The sequence below is a fragment of the Lemur catta genome, chromosome 3, assembly GCF_020740605.2.
Source record: "Lemur catta isolate mLemCat1 chromosome 3, mLemCat1.pri, whole genome shotgun sequence".
NCBI lineage: Eukaryota > Metazoa > Chordata > Mammalia > Primates > Lemuridae > Lemur > Lemur catta.
This window is the reverse complement of record NC_059130.1, coordinates 52,546,407-52,565,767: the sequence shown is the minus strand read 5'-3', so window position 1 is coordinate 52,565,767 and position 19,361 is coordinate 52,546,407. Positions and strand designations below refer to the sequence as shown.

Genomic DNA, 19,361 nt, shown 5'->3' with positions numbered 1-19,361 from the left:
TCTTCTGAATTCAATGTACCTCAAAGACTGGACCCAAGTCACCCTCAATCCCTCCAAGTGCATGGGCGGCAGGCGCTGGGACGCCCAGAGCAAGTACCACAGCTGTGCTCTCTCAGAAAGTGGCCCTGTGGACTGTGTGTTCCTCAACTGCCAGGCAGAAGGAGACAGCAAGCAAACTCATGCATAATTAGGCTCTCACACAAATGCTATGAACATTAAGAACGATCACATTATATGGCAGGACAACTTTTTCTCCCAGATCAAATTCTCTATTTGCCCCTGAATTTGAACCTCATTACTCCTAGAAGGCATGTCTAATTCTTGTTTCCCCAGGTTCTTGTCTTGAGGGGAAGGAGGTGACGTCCAGGGAAGCGGGAGAGACAGGGTCAGGTTTTCGCTGCCTCAGCACAGGCTCCCGCCATCCTGAGCGCCACCCCACACGGCAGCTGTGGGCTCAACCTCCGGAGGGAAGGAAGCTGCCCGGCTTTGGATCAAGAACATTTTCTGCCCACGGGTCTTGCCAACTTCTTTCCAGTGACCAAATCCACCCACAGCCTCTAAGAGACAAAGATGCAGGCAGAACCCATATCTTCTACCCCAAGGCTTGCCTGAACGTGACCCACCAGGGATCTCAGAGTATTCCTTTCTGGGGGAGGGGGGAAGTCAGAAGAGGTGCCATGTTCGTAAGTAAAAAGCATCCCTTGAGCAGGAAAGAAAGAAAAGAAGCAGGGGAGGGTGAGTAACTGCTGCACCACGGTTACCCACTCACAGGCTCCACTTCTAAACTTTCATCTGAGCCCCCGTCATTAGCACCGGGGTCTGAGACATAGGTAAACTGATAACACGGAGAATGCAGGGGGTGGATGAGGCTCACACTCGTCCAACCACACTGAAGTTAGAAAATTCCTAAGTTACTATAATTGATGCTTTTTGTGGAAATCTGAGTCTAGCTACATCTTTCCTATCTCTAGCATTTTAATAACTCCATCATCAACAGGTGTTACAGCAGTGTTTAAGAGCCACCTCAATCTACGGGCCTATGTCAATGGCCTTGAGCAAGTAACATTGACTCTCTTTAGATCCTCAGGCTCCCAGTCTGCAAAATGGGTATAATATGTCATGAGATACTAATAAGGATTAAATGGGTTGGTATCTGTAAATCACTTAGAACATACCCTGGCACATAGCACTAACTGTAACTGTCGTTATAGACACATATCAGGATGCTACTACTCTGGTTCTATAATACAAGCAGACTTCATGTTCAAGGTCTGACGCAGGAGGTGCAGGAAGGCTGGTATTTGGGAGCGAAGCAGTTAAGGAAAGCAGCCTCGTGCTCACTTGAGTGCCTGGCGGCCACCTGCCACAGGTTTCTTCAGTCCTCACTCACTGCCCGCCACCCCAGCACTCTGGCTGGTCATGCGGAGGGGCCTGGTCCTAGCTTGCTGGGGCCAGCTCCGAAAATCACACATACCACTCTGAATCTGGAAAGAACATCTCTGCAGCCCCACAGGCCTCTGCAAGTCCGGTCTTGACAGGCTGGAATAGCCAGAGCCCCGGAGATGATTGGAAAACACATTCTGGAGGCGCAGAGCCAGCTCCGCGGACGTGCTGGGAACCTCGATTAACACGGAAACCCACATTTCAACAGCTCTCTGAGGAAGAAAAAGCCGTTCTGGCCTGGGAGGACCGGAGCTTGGGGTCTCCTGCGTGAGCACCAGAGCCTGCATTTCAAATCAGCACAACAATGGGGCCTGGACTCGCGGGAGATCTCAGTTCCTGAGAAGGGAGGAGGGAGGGGTGCACTTGTGCATCTGTCAGAAACTCCCAGAGGAAGCTGCAGGACACTCATTTGCATGCAGGACACCACAGAATTAGAAAAAGATGGCATCTACATTATAATTAATGTTTATTTTACTCTATCCCTGCCTGTAAGAAAAGATTCCCAGTTCACAGGATGTTATTAAATAAGTTGTGCAGATCACCAGGAAAGACCCAGGCAGGCACGGCGGTGGAAAGGGACGACTGCAGAGGCTGGGACCGTCACTATGACTGAGCAGTGTGCCCAGCACTGGGCTGCGGCAGGGGAAGGATGCCCTGGTCCCTGCCCTCAAGGAGGGCACAGTCGCCCTGCAGACCACACGCAAAGACACGGTTTAACACAGCGGAGCTCTGGAGACGGAATGCCGGCCCAGCGACCCCCGCCCCTCCCAGCTCTGTAGCCAGGGCAAGTTCCTCAACCTCCTTGTCCTGTGCTTTCCTCCTGTGCCAAAGTGAGCACAGTCATGTGGCCCCGGGTGTGTTCTGGGAACAGCTTCACAGGGTGGGGAAGAGGAAGGAGGGTCTGTGGAATCAGGGTTAGATCTTGAGGATGAAACTTAAGGAGAGAGTCAGGAGGGGTATTTGGGGTATTTGAATGAAGAGAGACAAAAAGAGCTGGGCTTGGTTGGATGGAGGTTCTGCCTGGGGAGGAGGGCGTGAAGCATGCGAAGGTGGGGCAATGGGTATGTTCTATATATATATGTTCTCTATATATCCAGAACCCCCTCTGCTTCCCAGGAGAGCCCCATCTCCACTTCAAGCATGTGGTTCAGACCCGCCTTCCTGACCATCACTGGGTGGCCCAGGGGCGGGCCCCAGACCCAAGCTGGCCCAGGCGGAGTTCTTCCTGGGATTTTCCTAAGTGGAGCTGAGTGAAGAGGACACTCTGTCCCATTCTGGTGAAAACATCGTGAGACTCAAATATGGGAGTTGCTTCAGCCCCCTTTTTCCTGCTTGGTGGATCAAGTGGGCTGAGAGAATGAAATCAGAACCAAAGAGAAGAGGAGCAAGAGATGGAAGGTGTCCCCTGGCATGTACATCCTTTGTGACTTAAACTAGTATGAACTGGATCCCTGTCACTTGTGACCAACACAGTCCTGATCCAGGAAGGCAGGAATCAGCCCAGGGGAGCCTGACAATGGGGACAGAGGGTTTAGACCGTGACACTCCAGATAGTGAGTCACTGACAATCTCTGCCCAGGAAGAGATTTTAGATGCTTTTAGAGAGATCAATCTGGCTGCAGTGTGCTGAATGGGCTGGATGGGGCCGGGCCTGGAGGCACAAGGCGGTTGGAGTCTTTTGAAATGTGCTGATGATGAAGGAATTTCCATTCCCAGCCCTTAGGGTTGGGGCCTGGTAGGGACATTTACCAGAATCCACTTCAGGGCTCAGATGTCGATACTGATAAACTGAACTCACACCGTCTGCGACATCTGCTCTTCACCTCTGTTCCCAGGTGCTGGCATCTCCTTTGCCCTCATTGCCCAAACTAGAACCCTCAGAATCGGCTTCCATCCATCAAGAAATTCCTGATTCTACCTCTTACCAATCCCCACGCTAATCCCCACAATCAGATTACTGTTCTGTTCCCCTAGAACTCCCGAAATAGTCTTCTAATGATTTCCCTACGTCCAGTCTCTGGTCCTACAACCTGCCACCTACAATGTCACCAGACTTAGCATATTACCCTAGGCTCTGAGATTTTACTCCAGGGGTGCCCTAGCTAAAGCTGACATGAAATCCAGAGTCTCTTTCAGCCTCCCCACCAAAAAAAAAAAAAAAAAAAAAAAAAAATCAATGGGCTTCTAATGTCTAGTTTTCACTCTTGCCAGAGCTCAGGCCTGTTCTCTAAGGGCCACAGACCCCCACCCTGCCCTGTCCCCCCAGATCCCTGAGCTTTGTAGCCCCAGAGAGCTGACCCATGCCCCTGCCACACACTGAGCCTGCATGCACACGATTCAGCTCTGAACTTGCCAGGAGGCCCCGCTCACGAGAGAGCTGTGCATGCAAACGTGAGGCAGCCCTGTGGGCCCCCAGAGATAACTGTCAGAGACATGACTGGTGGGAAAGATGGGCAAAGCGGGGCCCACAAGTCAGCAGATTGGGGGCATTAAAATTATCAGGATATTATTTGGGTCTTTGGGCTGCCCTGAGACCTAGAGAAAGACTGGTTATGCTTCCAAGGGCTACAGATCAAATCCAAAGCCTTCTTCGTAAGACAGGTGATGCCCTTCTCCACCTGGGCCCAAGCTAACTTGCTAATGTGTCCTGACACAGGGCCCCAGTTACAGGGACCTCCCACGGCTCCCGGAACACACCATCCCTTTTGTCTCTCCTCCATTCCCTGTTGTGTGGTCCGGCAGACAGCGACACATCTGCAGAGATGCAGACTGTGCAGCCTGGCTGGAGTCCAGCCCGGGGACTGGGGTGCAGCCGGGGGGGCAGTTAGACAAGGCAGGCAGGGGCCTTGAAGGCCGACCAGAGGCCGTGCTTTATTTGCCTTTGGCTCCCAAAGCCTAGCCCAGTGCCTGGCACACAGCAGGTGCCCAGTAAACACTTATTGACTGGAACCACATTTACTTACTTGCCCTTCATCTAGCAGCTTCCTCGTCACTGGGTATGGAGAAGAGGAGAGAGCTTGGAAGGTGGTCAGCGACAAGTGAGCTTGGGCATGTTTCCAGACCTCTCTGAGCTTGTTTCTGTATGCACGGGGGCAGGGGTAACAATTCCCACCTCACAGGACTATATGACCTAACGCACATAAAGCACCTGGTCCCCTGCCTGGCACACAGTGGACACTTGCTTGAAACAGTGTGGAATTTGAACCCTCTTTCAAAGATCGCTTTTAGCAGAAAAATGGAAAGTTATTTCACTAGAGAATTTTTTTTAAAAGTTTATAAAATCTGTCAAAGTTTTAGAGCTATCTGGCCTTTGAGACTTTAGTTGTAATGGAATAACTAAGCTAGAAGTTGGAACAGTCAATGTCTACTTAGGCACAGGTGTTTATTCTCTTTATTTCAGTTCAAAGTCAATAGTTATTGGGGTTTTGAGTAGCACTAAATGGTTCCATGGATGCAGAGTGAAGCTGACCTGCTGTCGCCTGGCGTCAAGCACTTTGTAGGTAAATATCTCAATATTAACAAGTCCATGCAGCTAGCTCTAGGTGGTTCACATAGCCACAAGTCCACAGGTGACAGAGCCCAGCATGTGAGTACAAGAAAGTTTTACGTTTGCAAGAGGCTGAGAGGTCCTTGTACTTTCATTATGTCTCCTTCAGGGCCTTAGACACTTAGTTGTTGATAAATTTTTTGCTGAATTTTAAAAATTGAGATGATTTTCTAGTCATTTACTTATTCTAAAATCAAGGCTGGAAACTAACTTGCTTGGATGAAGAAAACGAAGACGGGAATGTTTGCGTGAAAGGAGGAGGAGGGGAAGATGGAGAATGAGAAGGTAGCAGGCTGCTGGGCTGTTACAGTCTAGTTAGGAGTGTCAGGCCACGACGCCCAGAATGCCTCCAGGGCTCTCACACGAAAGCTTCCTTTCTTCAGCCTTGGAACAGTTTATTAGATTGAGGGAGAAGTCAACAACAGCCCAGGCCTCTTATCAAATTGTATAAAACAACTCCACTGGTCAGGTTTTTCCAGAAATCTTACCAAGAAACTATGATCACAGACAAATTACAAGTCTGACCAGAGTTCGAGATCACAGTGTAGAATTGGTCTAATTTCTAAGCAAAGCCCACGTCTTCCAATGACTCAGGGTGCGAAGGCATCCGGTGGCCCATGCTGGGACGATGCGAGGGTCCAAAAAGACAGACGCTCATCTCAAATCCACTGAATTCTGGCAAGACCTGTGATGACACGAGTCCTGGGTCACCACTGTCCCTAACAAATGTTGTAAACATATAAAGAAACTGAACCCCCCAAAAGTGTACTTTTGATAAACACAACACAAAGCCCTTTGAAGCCTCACTCTGAAGGAAGTTGCAACATTTGGCATCATCTTGCCACCTAAAAATGAAGTTCTTTGGAGAATTCAGAAACTCAGCCCCTTTGAATCGCTGCCTTGTGTTAAATTTCAAGCAGTGGCCAAGTTTATAACTGAATTCCAAAGTATATAAAGGACTTTTAAAGACCCAACTGGTATTTTCACAATTGAAAATGTGCATAAATTAATCATTAACCCCCCAAATGAAAAAGTCCCAATTACTTCCACCACTCTAAACCCTGCCTGTAGCCAAAAGATAAAAATTCAGTTTCCCACAAATTTGAAGCCCAGTAACTTTTAGTATAAACCCTCAGATGTTTTTAATCTGAGTTAGAAGAGAAGGAACAGGGGTGGCGTTTGTGGCAATTCTAAAGCTTTGTGATGAAACAATTAGTACATTGGTTCTGTTTCACCTTTAATGGACATTAGCTGGCTTTGTGGCATACCTAAAAATATTTTATTATAATCCCAAAATAAATGAAGAAAGGTTTGAATCCACCAATTCCACTTTTCCAACTGGGGTGCTAGAATTGTTTCTTATGCTAATCACTGTGATTAAAGCCAAAGCCTTCACTTAAATAAACAATTAACTTTGTAAATAAAAGTCCAAAGAGGGGAGAAAAATCAAATTCAAATTTTATAACCCCTGTTTCATACACAAAACCAAATGGGAGCACAGGCACCGGCATTTCTGCCCAGCCTACCCGAGGGCCCCACGGCGGCCAGGCCAGCAGTCCAGGAGGGCACAGCACAGTGGCACTGCCTCCGCGGGGAGCCTGCATACAGAGCCGCTGTAGATTCGGGTAGTGATTGCAACAGTTGCCCGGCAGAAGGCAACAAAGTGTCTTGAGGAAAGCACGCCTTGTTCTAACGCACACAAAGGCACTCTATGGGCTAGCAGAGGGAGGCCCTGGGTGTGTTCTGTGGCCTCTCTGCCGTTTAGGTGCTGGGCTCTTGACAGATGAGGACCTCCGGCATCACTTGAGCCCCTGCCTCCTTCAAATACCGCAAAGCAGGCTTTGTAGCCTGACCCACACATACTTCACCCTGGTGGTCACAGTTCTGCAGAAAGTCAGGAGGTCAATTTTAAAGCAAGAGTTTGACAGTCACTGCAACACTGTGTCTTCGATCACACCCAAGGACTTCCTGGACGCTGCCGCGCCACCCGGCCCGAGTGGAGGGAGGCGCAGACATAGTGGAAGGAGGACGTCGCGTCCTGAAAGCAGTCACAGCCTTTTTGAGGAGACAGCGCATTTGAGGAGAACGTACGGCAATAAACGATGGGTGTCACTGCTGACATTCTTAGTGCTCTCTGTCTCATCTGGGGTCAGCAAGGGGTCTGGCCCCTTCTTGGAAAGGAATCAGTAGCAAGGAGATTCCATAAAAATCTCAGTAAGTTTTGGCATTCTGAAACACTTCAGTGAATTTGATGCTAATGTTTAAGTACCTTGATGATATAAATTTCTCTTTTCCATATCCTAGAAAGAATCTCATATTTAGCAAAGATTCTGCAGATGGGTTTTGATGCCATTTTACCATTTTATAATTAGACCTGTGTAATTTATCACACTATAGGCCAGATTCCCACTCCAGTGCCATTAAAAACTGATTTGCAATTTGCTGTTAAATTAAAATGCTTCATTTTCTTACTGTATGTGATTTTCCTCTTCACAGATGAATGATGATACAAGGGCCATCAGACTCTAGTGCAGACAGGAAAATACCTGTCAAAATCCCTAGAGAGCCCAAATCCAAGAGATTTCATTTTATTCATTATCAAACCTTATCAAACTCTTATCAAAAGAGGATCAGAAGCCATGAATAGGAATTATGAAGAGGATATCTGTGGAATTCCTTGCTTATCAAGGGTCTAAGAAATTCCCATTAAAATTCTGCTATCCATGTGTGCAAACTAAAAAGACTAATTTAATTTTAATTTGTGCAGATTGGAGTCTTAAAGCAGAACACGCTGTAAGCAGGCAGCAGTAACCTGATCCTCCATGCCAAACTAATTACATTAGAATCATTGCAGTCGGTGCCCATGGATCCTTTGATGTTAAACTCTTGTTACCTCTGATCCCCAGTCATTCTCTGGGCAAGGTCTCTTTCACACATTCCCATCCTGCCGGATCAAGGAACTATTGCTTTTGAAGTTCAGTTTTATTTTGATGGAACACCAAGGGACTGCAAATTATTTCTCACTGAAGACGACTGATTTTGGTCTGAAAACTTCAGGAGGAATTCTAAGCTTGACAGAATGCAGCACACTTAACACCAACAAATGTGGCTTCTTTTCTTCACAAAGGTTACCCACACACTGGTGAAACTGCTTAATGCATGCATTTCACCATGAGATCTCCTTCCCCCCCTGCCTGACCCCAGTGAGTTTGCCCACCATGTTTCCGACCCCTCTGACCAAGCATTATTTACCTACAGGCTCATCAAATCTCAGCTCCAAGGGGTGAGGTGGGGGGTGTCTCACCTTCCCCTGTTAATAGCTAAACTGAAACATGATGTGATTTCCAATAGGCCATTTATTAACATCTTGCCCCGCTGAATGCCCTAAGTTCCTGGCGTGGCCCACAGAGGAGCACACATCCAAATCACCCCCACGAGGCAGCCCTGCATTCTGACTCCTCTCAACAAGAAACTGGATGTGCCACACTGAAGATGAAGGCCAAAGGTCACTGGTCCCACTTAATCACTTACTGGACTGACAAAATGAAGGGCTTCAAAATAAAAGCTAAATACCCATCCTACCTACAAACCCCCCCCCCCTCTAAACCACTCTGGTCCCTTTAACCACATCCTCAAGTGACTTCCAATAATACTTCTCTCATTCTCACAGGGTTGACACATGGGTTAAACGAAATAATGCAAGTGAAATATTAATCATTGAGTCTGGCAGCAAGATTACATGCAGTAATAGTAGTGCTTTGTTAGCATCTACAGAGAATGAAACAAACAGAGATTGCCCTGGCTAAGGCAGACCCTAATAAAAGGGTTTGAAAACCAGCTCACCAGAGTTTAGAATGCAAGGAGAGCCAAGCCAGGAATCTTGACCACTGGTAATTGAACCTTGTTAATTCAACATCTTAATGCAAATTGTGAGTGATTTAGAACATAGCTGTTCACCAAAATAGATGTCCTATTTGCTCTTCAATAAGAATGTCAGAAAATCAAAATCAGCTTATTCAAATACTATCCTTTTCTTTATTCATTTTGAATGAAGGAGATACTACTGAACCAATAAAATGCACTGTAGTCAAAAGACGTTAGGAGATATAATTGGAAAGAAAAACAAGATATATCAAAGACACAGAGGAAAAACCAAAGATTCAGATAGTCTTCCAGCATGGGGTATGGAATAAATAACTTTCAAATTCCTTCTCTCCCAAACAGTACCATGACTAACAACTGTCTTAGAACTCTGCTCTTGGACAAAGTGTCAGTGCTAAGTACATAGTAGGCTTGCAGTGAAACTAAACGATTCATCACAAGATGGGTTCTGGCTAAATATCAACTCCACCACTTTCAATACACAACTCACAGTTCACTTGAAAGGTATATTTCTCCCAGAGGAGCTGACAGCATTTGACACCCATGTATCTTGTTTAACATGCTTTGCTTTTTTTTGAGACAGGGTCTTTCTCTGTTGCCCAGGCTGGAGTGCAGCGGCATCACTATAGCTCACTGTAACCTCAAACTCCTGGGCTCAAGTGATCCTCCTGACTCAGCCTCCTGAGCAGTGAGCAGTGGGGACTACAGGCGTGTGCTACCATGCCCGGCTAAATTAAAAAATTTTTTTTGTAGAGATGGGCAGCGAGCAGTGGGGACTACAGGCATGTGCTACCATGCCCGGCTAAATTTAAAAAAATTTTTTGTAGAGATGGGATCTTGCTATTGCCCAAGCTGATCTTGAACTCCTGACCTCAAGCCATTCTCCCACCTCAATCCTCCCACCTCAGTCTCCCAAAGTGCTAGGATTACAGGTGTAACCCAGTGCAACCGGCCTAACAAATGTTTTGAAAATGCAAATACCATGCTAAACATCATGGAAAGGGACATGACACTCAATACAATACAAAGCAGATCTCCTGAATCCAAGCAATGTTCCTAGGAGCAAACAGCTAACAAGAATGTTTACACAGGAGAAAACATGACCAAGGCCCTGTGTTTTCATGACTTGCTCAGACTTAGAGTTAGGATTTGATTGAAAACTAGAATCCAAGTCTCTCAAAGTATATAAAGAACTGGAAATGTTTGGCCTGTACAGAAGGGACTTAAGGGGAAGATGAGGGTTGTGCTGAAATATCTGAAGGGTTGGGCTGTTACTGTTCCAAGAGGACAGGTCAAGTATTCTTGGTTCAACTCCCTAGAGAAACTAATCCAGAATCCTTCGTATCCTATTTCTAGGTGCCCATTTATACCAACTGATTTAGACTCAGAATAGACACGCTCACAGTCTGGAGGGGAAAATGTGCATCAGAAGGGCTACTATGCCCATTTGACTGCAGAACAAGGTGGACATTGCAGATGCACAGATTTCGACTCAAATGAGATGGGACCTCCTAGCAATTCGACTTGTTCCAATATGGGAATGCATTGCCTTAAGGACACAGTACACTTCCATCTCTAGAGATGTCAAATAGAAGGGTAATGACTCCTATGAAGATTTAGGGGACTGGATGGCTAGTAGGGAAGCTACTGTAGAATTCCAAGCAAGAGACGATGAGGCCCGAATCAATATAATGGTGGTAGGGACAGAAAAGAAGACACAGATGAGAGCGACAATTAGGAGGTAGCACCATGAAGTCTTACTACTTGGTTACATGTGGAAAATGAATAGGAGGAAGAGGCACAGGTGTTCCAGAAAGATGGCTGAGCCACCAACACCAATACAGAAGCATGAGGGCAGGTTTGTGGAAGAAGATGAAGAGCTGGGACTGCTGGGCCATCTGCGTGGAGCTGCTCACTAGGCCGTGGGGCCGGGTGCTGTGGGGACAGGCTGACTGGAGACACAGGGTGGCAATCCTCAGTATGGAGGGGCATCTTATCCCGACTCCCCCTGAGTGATGCGATATAGCACGAGAAGAGGGCTTTTTAAGAGGCAGACTAGAAAGAGAAACCCAAGAAGACAGAGGAGGACTGCCAGGAAGGACCCAGGAGAACAGACAGAGGGCCGGGTCCTGGAGGTGGAGGGAGCAGAGTTTCAGGAAGGAATGGTCAACAGTGCCAAGTGCAGGTGGCTGACGGAGCACACGGGGCTGAGCAGCCAGACGGCAGTGAGGAAGGAAAGACTGTGTTAACCAGCCTGGGGGTGGGGGCACATAGGGACCAGGAAGGGAGACATGGAAACGAGGGTGATTTTCAGGATGGGAATGACCAGAGCACGTTCATCAGCTGAGGACAGTGTGGGAGAGAGAGAGACTGAAGGTCCCCGGGAAGAGGAGAGACTCACGGAGAGTCCTTGAGGAGGGGCGGTCATGGGCCCAGGTGGCAGGCTGGCCCCGGTTGGGGAGACGGACGCTCCGTCCTTGGAGGCTGGAGGAAGAAGCAAGGGACACTGATATGGATGTGGCTGAAGCTGTAGCTCGTGGGGCAGTGGTGGGGATGGGAAAGATCATGCTGATGGTGGCCTTAACTGCTGCTGTGAAGTGAGACACAAGATCTTGTCGTGAGTGTTAAAAAGGCCAAGGCTTGAAGAGAAGGTAGAGGAAGGGAAATGGGAGTGAGCTGAACAAGGACAAGCAGAACTGCTGGGAGGCTTCCAGGGCCCAGCCGAGGACACTACATGAGTTAGGAAGGATGCTGTCAGTGTTCCTCAAACTCATCCTGCATAGAGACCAACCCCTCACCCTCACCCCACTCCCCATCTCAACTGCTCACTGGCTCCTACTGCCCCTAGAAAAAAGTCTGACCTCTTCCTAGACACAGGCCCTGCATGCTGGTCCCCACCCACCACTCGAGGCTCATCTCCTTCCACCCCTCAGCTTCAGCCTGAAGTTCCCGAATGCTCTTTCCCTCTCCCGTGCCTTTTCTTCCTGTAGCTGCTACTGTGCTACCTCCTCCAGGAAGTCCTTGACCCGGGGCTGGGTTAAATACATCTCACAGCTGGCTGTGCTTCCTTCTGCCTTTGCACCTCAGTGCATGTGCTAGGGGCGAGGCAGGGAAGGGGGACGAACAGATGCCTTCCAGCTGGGAGGCTGGTTCGGTTCCTCAAATCCCATCTTACTGAGAAGCCAGATGCTAGCTCGGCAGTCCTTTCTATATAACTACTTTTATAAACGCACCCACGTACCTAGAGCAGACACTGGGCAGAGGAGTTCTCCATACAAACTAAAAGACTGGTCTTAGCTCCTTCATAAGCTAGAATTATAAGCTGTAACATTCTCATGGCCAGAGCCAGATTCCAACAGGGGCTCCTGGGCTGTGGACGTGCACTGGAAATCCAGGTGAGGACAGAGGTGACGCAGTGGCGTCCAACCTCACGAGCCACTCCTTTCCTTCCCAACCAGGACAGCCTGAGACTCCTCTGCTGTCTCTGGGGACCCCCAAAATACCCATCAGCTAAAAGGCTCCCGAGCTATCCTTGACAACATCTTCCCACCCGTGGCAGACCTGGCTCCTCTGGGCACTGCTGGCCCCTCACATCGGCTGTGCAGAGAGACCTCTGTGGTCTGGGCACGACGACCCTCCAGCGTGTCCCCTAGTGTTTAGCACGGCCAATCTCTGCAGTCCAGGAGGTGCTGAGTCGGCTAACAGAATTTTCCCAGGATCCCAGTCCAGTCTCTGCTTCCTGCTCAGGTCTCTCCAACAAAAACAAGTCCTCGGCCAGGATCTAAGCTCCGGGGTCGGTTGGGGAAGGGGGCATTGGGACACAGCCTCTGTCAAGCACATCCTCCCCCTGATGCTGAAACCAGATCCCTGCAGCTCCCAGATGCCAATGGAATGCATTTAAGTCTCTCAAAAAGAGCTGCGCTGGACTTCGGGGGGCTGGAGGCATACATGAGCAACCAGCAGCCGCCATGAGGAGGGGCGAGTCACTTGGAAAGACGTTCTCCATGGGGCTTTTTCCACCTTGCACAGCTTGTGCTGAGGGTACATCCATCCCCCGGCAAAGGCGACTCAGGCCTTTGTCAAAGCAGGGATGTGTTGCTGGTCCCCGAGCTGTCACAGTAACAGACAGACCAAAGGATCGGCCACAGGGGAGATGAGCGAGAGCGCTGCTGCGCCGCAGGCTCCCCAGGACGGACAGACAGACCGCTCCACAGGAAACCCAGCTCCGGGGGCGCACTCTAGGATGGGCAGACGTGACGCCTCGGGCTACAATGTGGATTCAGTGAGGCTCCGAATACTTTTTTCAGGGTAAGGGAAATGGTTTAAAGCAAAACAAAACATAACCGCAACAGCAACAACATGATTTAAGATCTTCCCACTATATGGCACTTCCTGGCAGCACAGTACAAGCTTAACATCCACTGCTCATCAGAGACACGAGGGGCCAGAAGCGGAAGGTTTGTCCCTGGTGCCGGCCCCAGAAAGGTGACCCATTGTGCTTCCTATCAAATTTCCTCTGCAGTTCGCTGGGTACCGCAAGGTGGTCCTGTCACCAGCTGCCCCTGCTGACTCTCCGCTTCTGGGCTGGAGCTTCCCTGCCCACACCTGGCCGCCCCACAGCTCTGTGCTTTTGTGCCTGCTCCGCCCTCTACCCGGGATGCCATTTCCTCTCCCTCCATGGGCAACTTCTACTAATTCTTCCAGACTCCCCCAGGAGGCCTTCCCTGGTCCTCCTGGCTCCAGCCCAGGCTATGCCAGGCAAGTGCCCCTGGGGGGCCATAGAACCCTCTGGAGAGAGCACCACCAAATCAGCAATACAGGATGGCTTCATTCAGTCGTTGATAAATCTCTGTTGAATGCCCAGCAAGCATGGAATTGCAGCGCATCTCCCTAGTCAGACCCCAAACTCCTTCAGCTCAGGGACTGGGTCTCACCTGTTGGATCCCCAGCACCTGGCAAAGGCCAGATACATCTGAGGCACCACAATCAGGGCCTAAGCTGAACTGAGGATGTGACCAGGATGAAAGTCCATGTGGAAATCTGCCTCAAACATCTGTTAACTCCTAGTAAGGGAGGCCTGGCTGGTGGGATTATTTCTAACTCCTCAGCCTGGACCCCAAAGTCCTCTGTTACTTTCCTGAGTGTGGCACCCACTACACTTCCTGGGAACCTACTGCTCTGAGCAGGCCTGGCCCCTGGCGCTTCTGCCAATGCCAGTGTCTTTTTTATCTTCCAGCTATGGGTCTGCTGCTCCCCTAGACTGGAATGCCTTCCTCATACCATCCTCTCCTTTGTCTACCCAAACCCTGTAAAAAAAACAAGAAAAATTTTAAAAGGTTCTATAAAAACCAGTCCAACATCCTCCTTCCCTGAAGCTCTCCTAAAAACTGAGGCTCACACTGTTCTCTTCCAACAGAACGGCAAAATAAAGTACAAAGGTTTACAATTTCATCTTGTTTCAGGTTTCGATTGTCTTAATATGGTATAGCAGAAAGAACACTGGGCTTGCGCCCAGAAAAATCTGATTTCTATTCCTGGTTCCCCACAAAATCATTCTGGGCAGGTTGTTTCTCTGAGCCTCAGTTTATCCTCTGTGGAAAGAATAAACTACTGTGGGCCAAGGGGTGTGCGCCTGTATTCCCAGCTACTTGGGAGGCTAAAGTGGGAGAATTGCTTGAGTTCAAATCCAGCCTGGGCAATATAGTGAGACTCCATCTCTAAAAAAAGAAATTTTTTTTTTTTTAAAAAGGTAAACTATTGCCCTGCTCAACTCATAGAGCTTGTTTTAAGACTCCAATGAGACAATATGTGAAAGAAACCAGAGACTGGAAAGCCTTTTGCAAATGTAATGAAATGATACTATGACCTCGTGTTCTTGTGGTAAGTCCTCTGAAGACAGGAACCATGTCTCAATTGTCATTTATCACCCACCTCCACCCCAATCCCACCCCACCTAACGGAGTGTTTATGCACGGATGGGGCTACAGTCAACATGCAGGGACTTCCACACTTGAGTATGTCTATTAATGTCACGTATCTGGAATATCTTCGTTTCAAGCTTCTTCCCATTGGGCTTATGCAAAATATACTTTCCTTTTTTCCCCAGAGAAAAGACTCAGTGGTCTTTTTATGAAATGACTCTCTACTGGGAACCCCTTTAGGGTGTTAAAGTCATGACCCTTAACGTGGCTGGAACATCTCATATTTGGCCTCAACTCTATGAGGGCCAGCAATGTATGCATATCTCTGATCCTTGCTCTCCACTTTTTGGCTTCCCATTTAATTCATCTCCAGGATCTTTGCATAAGTCCCTAGGAGGCCCCTAAATACATCCTAAATTCCGTAAGACCTCTGCAAATAAGACCATACTCCCTGCAAGCACCAGTGTATAATTGGTCTCCTATGTAATGAAGGAGCTTTGATATTTTTAGTTTTCTTCCCATACAACAAACACTATTAATAACATCCTACTTTCTCCAGAGATGATATGGATTAGACCAAATAGGAAGTTACCATGGCTACCACAGTGTTATTTTTGGTATGAGAAATTCGTGCCAAGAGAAGCAGCATACATGGTCAAGAACTAGAGCTTTATTTCCTCTTAGCTATCAGGCAATCAATCCCAATTTAATTTTGAAACTCTAATTGCAACGGAAACTAATTATGAGCAGCAAGATCTGGAACCCCTAATTAAAGTGGGAGTCAATAAAGCAATTCGGCATCATCATTGGGGCAACATTGGCAGGATGAGGGAGAAAGTACGAGCAGATTTCTTTCCCAAGTAACAGACTAAGCAAAACAGAACAGGGAAACTCATCTTGAGGGTGCAGTTGGGGAACCCTAGGCTGGGACTGAGGCTCCAGTTTCCGGTGCGTGAGCAGATCAGGTCCTTTCTCTGTGCCACGAAGACTGCAACAAACTGGGGTAGGGAGGAAAGGAAGGCACTTCCACCACCAGTCAACCTCCAAGACTGGCCACGGTAGACAGGTTGAGAAGGGATAAGCTGAATGATGGGAGTTCAACTAACTGTGCACATTCTGGGGCCCTTACTACATACCACGCAGGCCTTGGGGCCATAACTGCCGACGCACTGGGGTATCCAAACAGAATCTCATCCCTCAGACCCAAATACTGATGGGCTGGTTCCTCACATACCAAATGCTGAGTTGCACTTTTCTGAATTAGCAGAAGTTGGCTTATGGAAGGACTTCTATTAGAGTGAAAACCTACTGCCAATCCCTGAAGTGCACCATTCCCTTTGGGACCTCCTGGTCTATCTTTGACAGCTTTAAAATACTGTTAATGGCATGACTTCATCTGCCCCGTGCTAGAACGATCCATATTCAGGCCAGCGACCACACGGTCCTCGCATCCCTCCTCTGGGCTCCAGGACAGAAAGGGGCTCTTAAGTCAGGAGGCGAACACTTTTAACCCATGATTACTCATCCTCCATCAAATTTCTTGACAAAGTGGCAAAAATGAACTTTGCTGGATGATTGAACTTTGCTGGTCTCAACACTCCAACCAGAGGAAGCCCACTCTCTTTTCATTCAGAGTCTATTTTTCTGCAGAGGGGTCTTTCTCCCAGGAACAGGTAGTTTTCCTGAGTTATTTTTTTTAAGCACACTGAGAAGAGAGCAGCGCAACATCACAAGCCTGTTCAGCCTTTTCAAAGGCAATGAACAAGCCAGTCCCTCAGGAGAGGGAGCTCTGCTGCAGGGTGGGAAGAATTCCTTGAGAGCTTTCAGACTCCTGTTTCCCAGGAATAACCGAGGTCCACAGTCAGGCTGGGGCCAACACGCTTTTTTTCCAAGGCAGGCAAACCCCAAGATCGATGAAAGCCTATATTAATTTTAATTCTTAGTGCATCACAGCCAGGCAACATAGAACACAGCCCTCATCTTGAATTAGTCAAAGGAGGTTCTCCGGATATTTTCATCAAAATAGAGTATTGACATATTACACAAAGCCTTTGGCATCGCTGTCTCGTAACAAAGGTTAAAACGTGAGCAGTGAAAAAGACAGCTCTGAACCCTGAAATATTTTGAAGGCTGGCTGCAATTTGAAAGATGTTTTTTGGTGTCTGTACGTGACGTACCTTACTGACATATCATGGACCAGCAGGTTAAGCAGAGAAGGGGGCTTGGCTGCCTCACTTTCATTACAAACGAGGGAAGAGAGACAGAAACAAAGAGAGAAAGATCGCTCTGTCTTATTGAGCTACTCTGGTGTAAAATTTCAGCCCAAGGAAACTGGAAGTGTCCTGAAAAACAGCTTCGTCCCAAAACAGACAAGGAGCCCTGTTCGGCCGCTGGATTCTGCTCCCAGGGGAGGGACACCACTAGGAACTCATGGACAAGCATCAGTCAAAGCAGCCACCTCTGTCCTTACATCCAGCGAGCTGCAAACCTTTTCTAGTGCCCTTTAGAAAACTAACGCTTTCAGGAACCCCCAAAAGATTTAATATGTACCTTATCTCCAAACCACACCTACCTTGACTCCAATGAAAGACTTGCGGTGATAGAAGCAGCACAGAGCTGCCGAGACAGCGTGGAAAGCATTGCATTCCTTAGGCATCTTTCGGTCTTCGGTCCCAGGGACCACACACTTTCCTTAGGGTTAAAAGAAAAGAGGCTTTGGGGACGTTAGAGCCCCAGCCTCACGCAGCAGCTGTGCTGCTCCTGCTCGCAGTCCGCAGTCCGTGGCGGGGCAGGCAGTCAGCTCCTTCTCCCAGGCCAGTCTGGGACTTTCCCCTCTGCCGAAGCCAATACGATCCACTCACTCAATCCTGGCAGGCTAGTGTCCAGCCTGCCATGCACACAGTGCCAGAAATTCTCATGTGACCAGACTTGCTTTCTGATGAAATTCTAACCCCTCTTAGAAAAGGCCTTGGGCTTTAGCTGTCCCCCTCAATTTAGAGACCCAGCAGAAATCATTAAGCCCCCAGGCAACCTTTCCTTCTTGGGGTTGAACAGCACCATGCAATCTGCTTCCAATGGCTTTGTCTGTTTGCTTGTCACCCCAACACCCAGGGGTTTAGGGAAGCAGAGCAAGTTGTACATACCACACCACCTTGTTATGAGACAGAGACTCTTTTGAGAAAAGGAGGTGGCTTAAAAGTGACCAGGGTATGACTTTCCTAGGAGCAATTCCAGATGTCCTAAGTAACTCAGGCAGGATCCCTGTCCTCACTCTCCCACGCCCACCTCCAGAGCTGTTTATTTTTAATTAGGATGCTCCTGGCAGCCAGTTTGCAGCTGATAACGTTGGCACAGCCATCACTATTGGCAACACAATATTGCCTTTTGGTGTTTAATTAGCAAGTCTGTCAGCAAACACCCTGAGCGCCCTATGCCCTCCCCACCTGACTGCGCAGTCTGTTGGGAGGACAGGACTGCGTGTGGCTCTGACACAACTGCTTGTCCTACGCCCCTGCTTCACTTTCAATACTTCACTTTAATTGTCCACTTTGCCAAACCTAGACCTGGCATGCAACCCTTGCATCCAATGTGTCCAAGTGAGGCCTTCCTAGATCCCCTTCAGTGCGAGGTGTTTACACCCCACAAGAGCCTCAAAATACCTTTGAGGGAAGCTATTGCTTTTCTTCTTTCATTCAAGTTATAGTGGATGCTCAACAATTCTGTTTTTTTTTTTGTTTTTTATCTGTTTGTTTTTTAAAATCAAATCTAGGTTTCTGCCTGTAGCTCTTCCTCTCCTACTGTTTCAAATATTAACTTTTTGTGGCTTCGGCCATTCAAAAATGGAATGTGTCCTGAAGCTTTCTAAAACTTCACACAGGCAGAAACTTGTAATGAGGAAGAAATAGAACCTATTCGGTCCAGAAAGGAACAATACCAGATGAGGCATGTGGGAGGTATGAGAAATATCCAATGGATCAGTGTCAAATCCTCAGGAGGCCTTGGCCTTTGGACTAGGTCAAGTCTGCCTGTAAAAACAGGGAACTGTTTGCAGTGAATAGGGACAGACGCCACAGATCTCACGCCACTGGAGGGCAGAGGCTCGGCCTCCCGAACATGCCAAACGTGGGGATGGAGCCACTCAGGCTCCGTCCCCACAGAAACAACTGGAGAGCTGCCTTCCTCTCTGCTCCTTCAATGGGTGTCCTCCCTTGCTCCCCCTCGTGACTCTGGAGGTCAGGTCTGGAGTCCTGGCACTCCTGGGCAGCCCACTCGGGCACCTGGAAGCAAGCACACCAAGGTGCTAGAACTCAAAGTGGCTGTTGAGCTGGAAGAGCCTTGAAGATCGCCCAGTCAGTGGGTCAGTACTGTCCGCCAAGGTCCACGGACTGTGCCTCTGAGGGAGCACTTCCTGGCTCACCCGTGTTTCTATTAGATGGGGTTCAAAGGGTGAGTCCACGTGAGCAGCCTGGGCCCATCCCCCCAGTTCTGTGGAGATGACTCATCAATCAGGACATTAGCCACCAGGGAAAGGGCAGAGTTTTCACCTGCTATTGCCCTTTGGCAGAAAG

General features: G+C 48.4%; 1 protein-coding gene across 2 annotated transcripts in view; it reads right to left on the bottom strand.

Annotated features, from left to right (window-relative positions):
- Positions 1-19,361, bottom strand: part of BCAR3 (BCAR3 adaptor protein, NSP family member) — a 109,320-nt gene that overhangs the window by 30,733 nt on the left and 59,226 nt on the right. Inside the window, exon 1 of one of the 2 annotated variants that reach the window (XM_045547507.1) lies at positions 17,366-18,170. The exons of the other annotated variant lie outside the window; for it this stretch is intronic. Coding sequence (XP_045403463.1) covers positions 17,366-17,449 — 84 coding nt within the window. The 5' untranslated portion in view covers positions 17,450-18,170. Of the gene's footprint in view, positions 1-17,365; positions 18,171-19,361 lie in introns of those variants that run through there. 2 annotated transcript variants of the gene reach the window in all.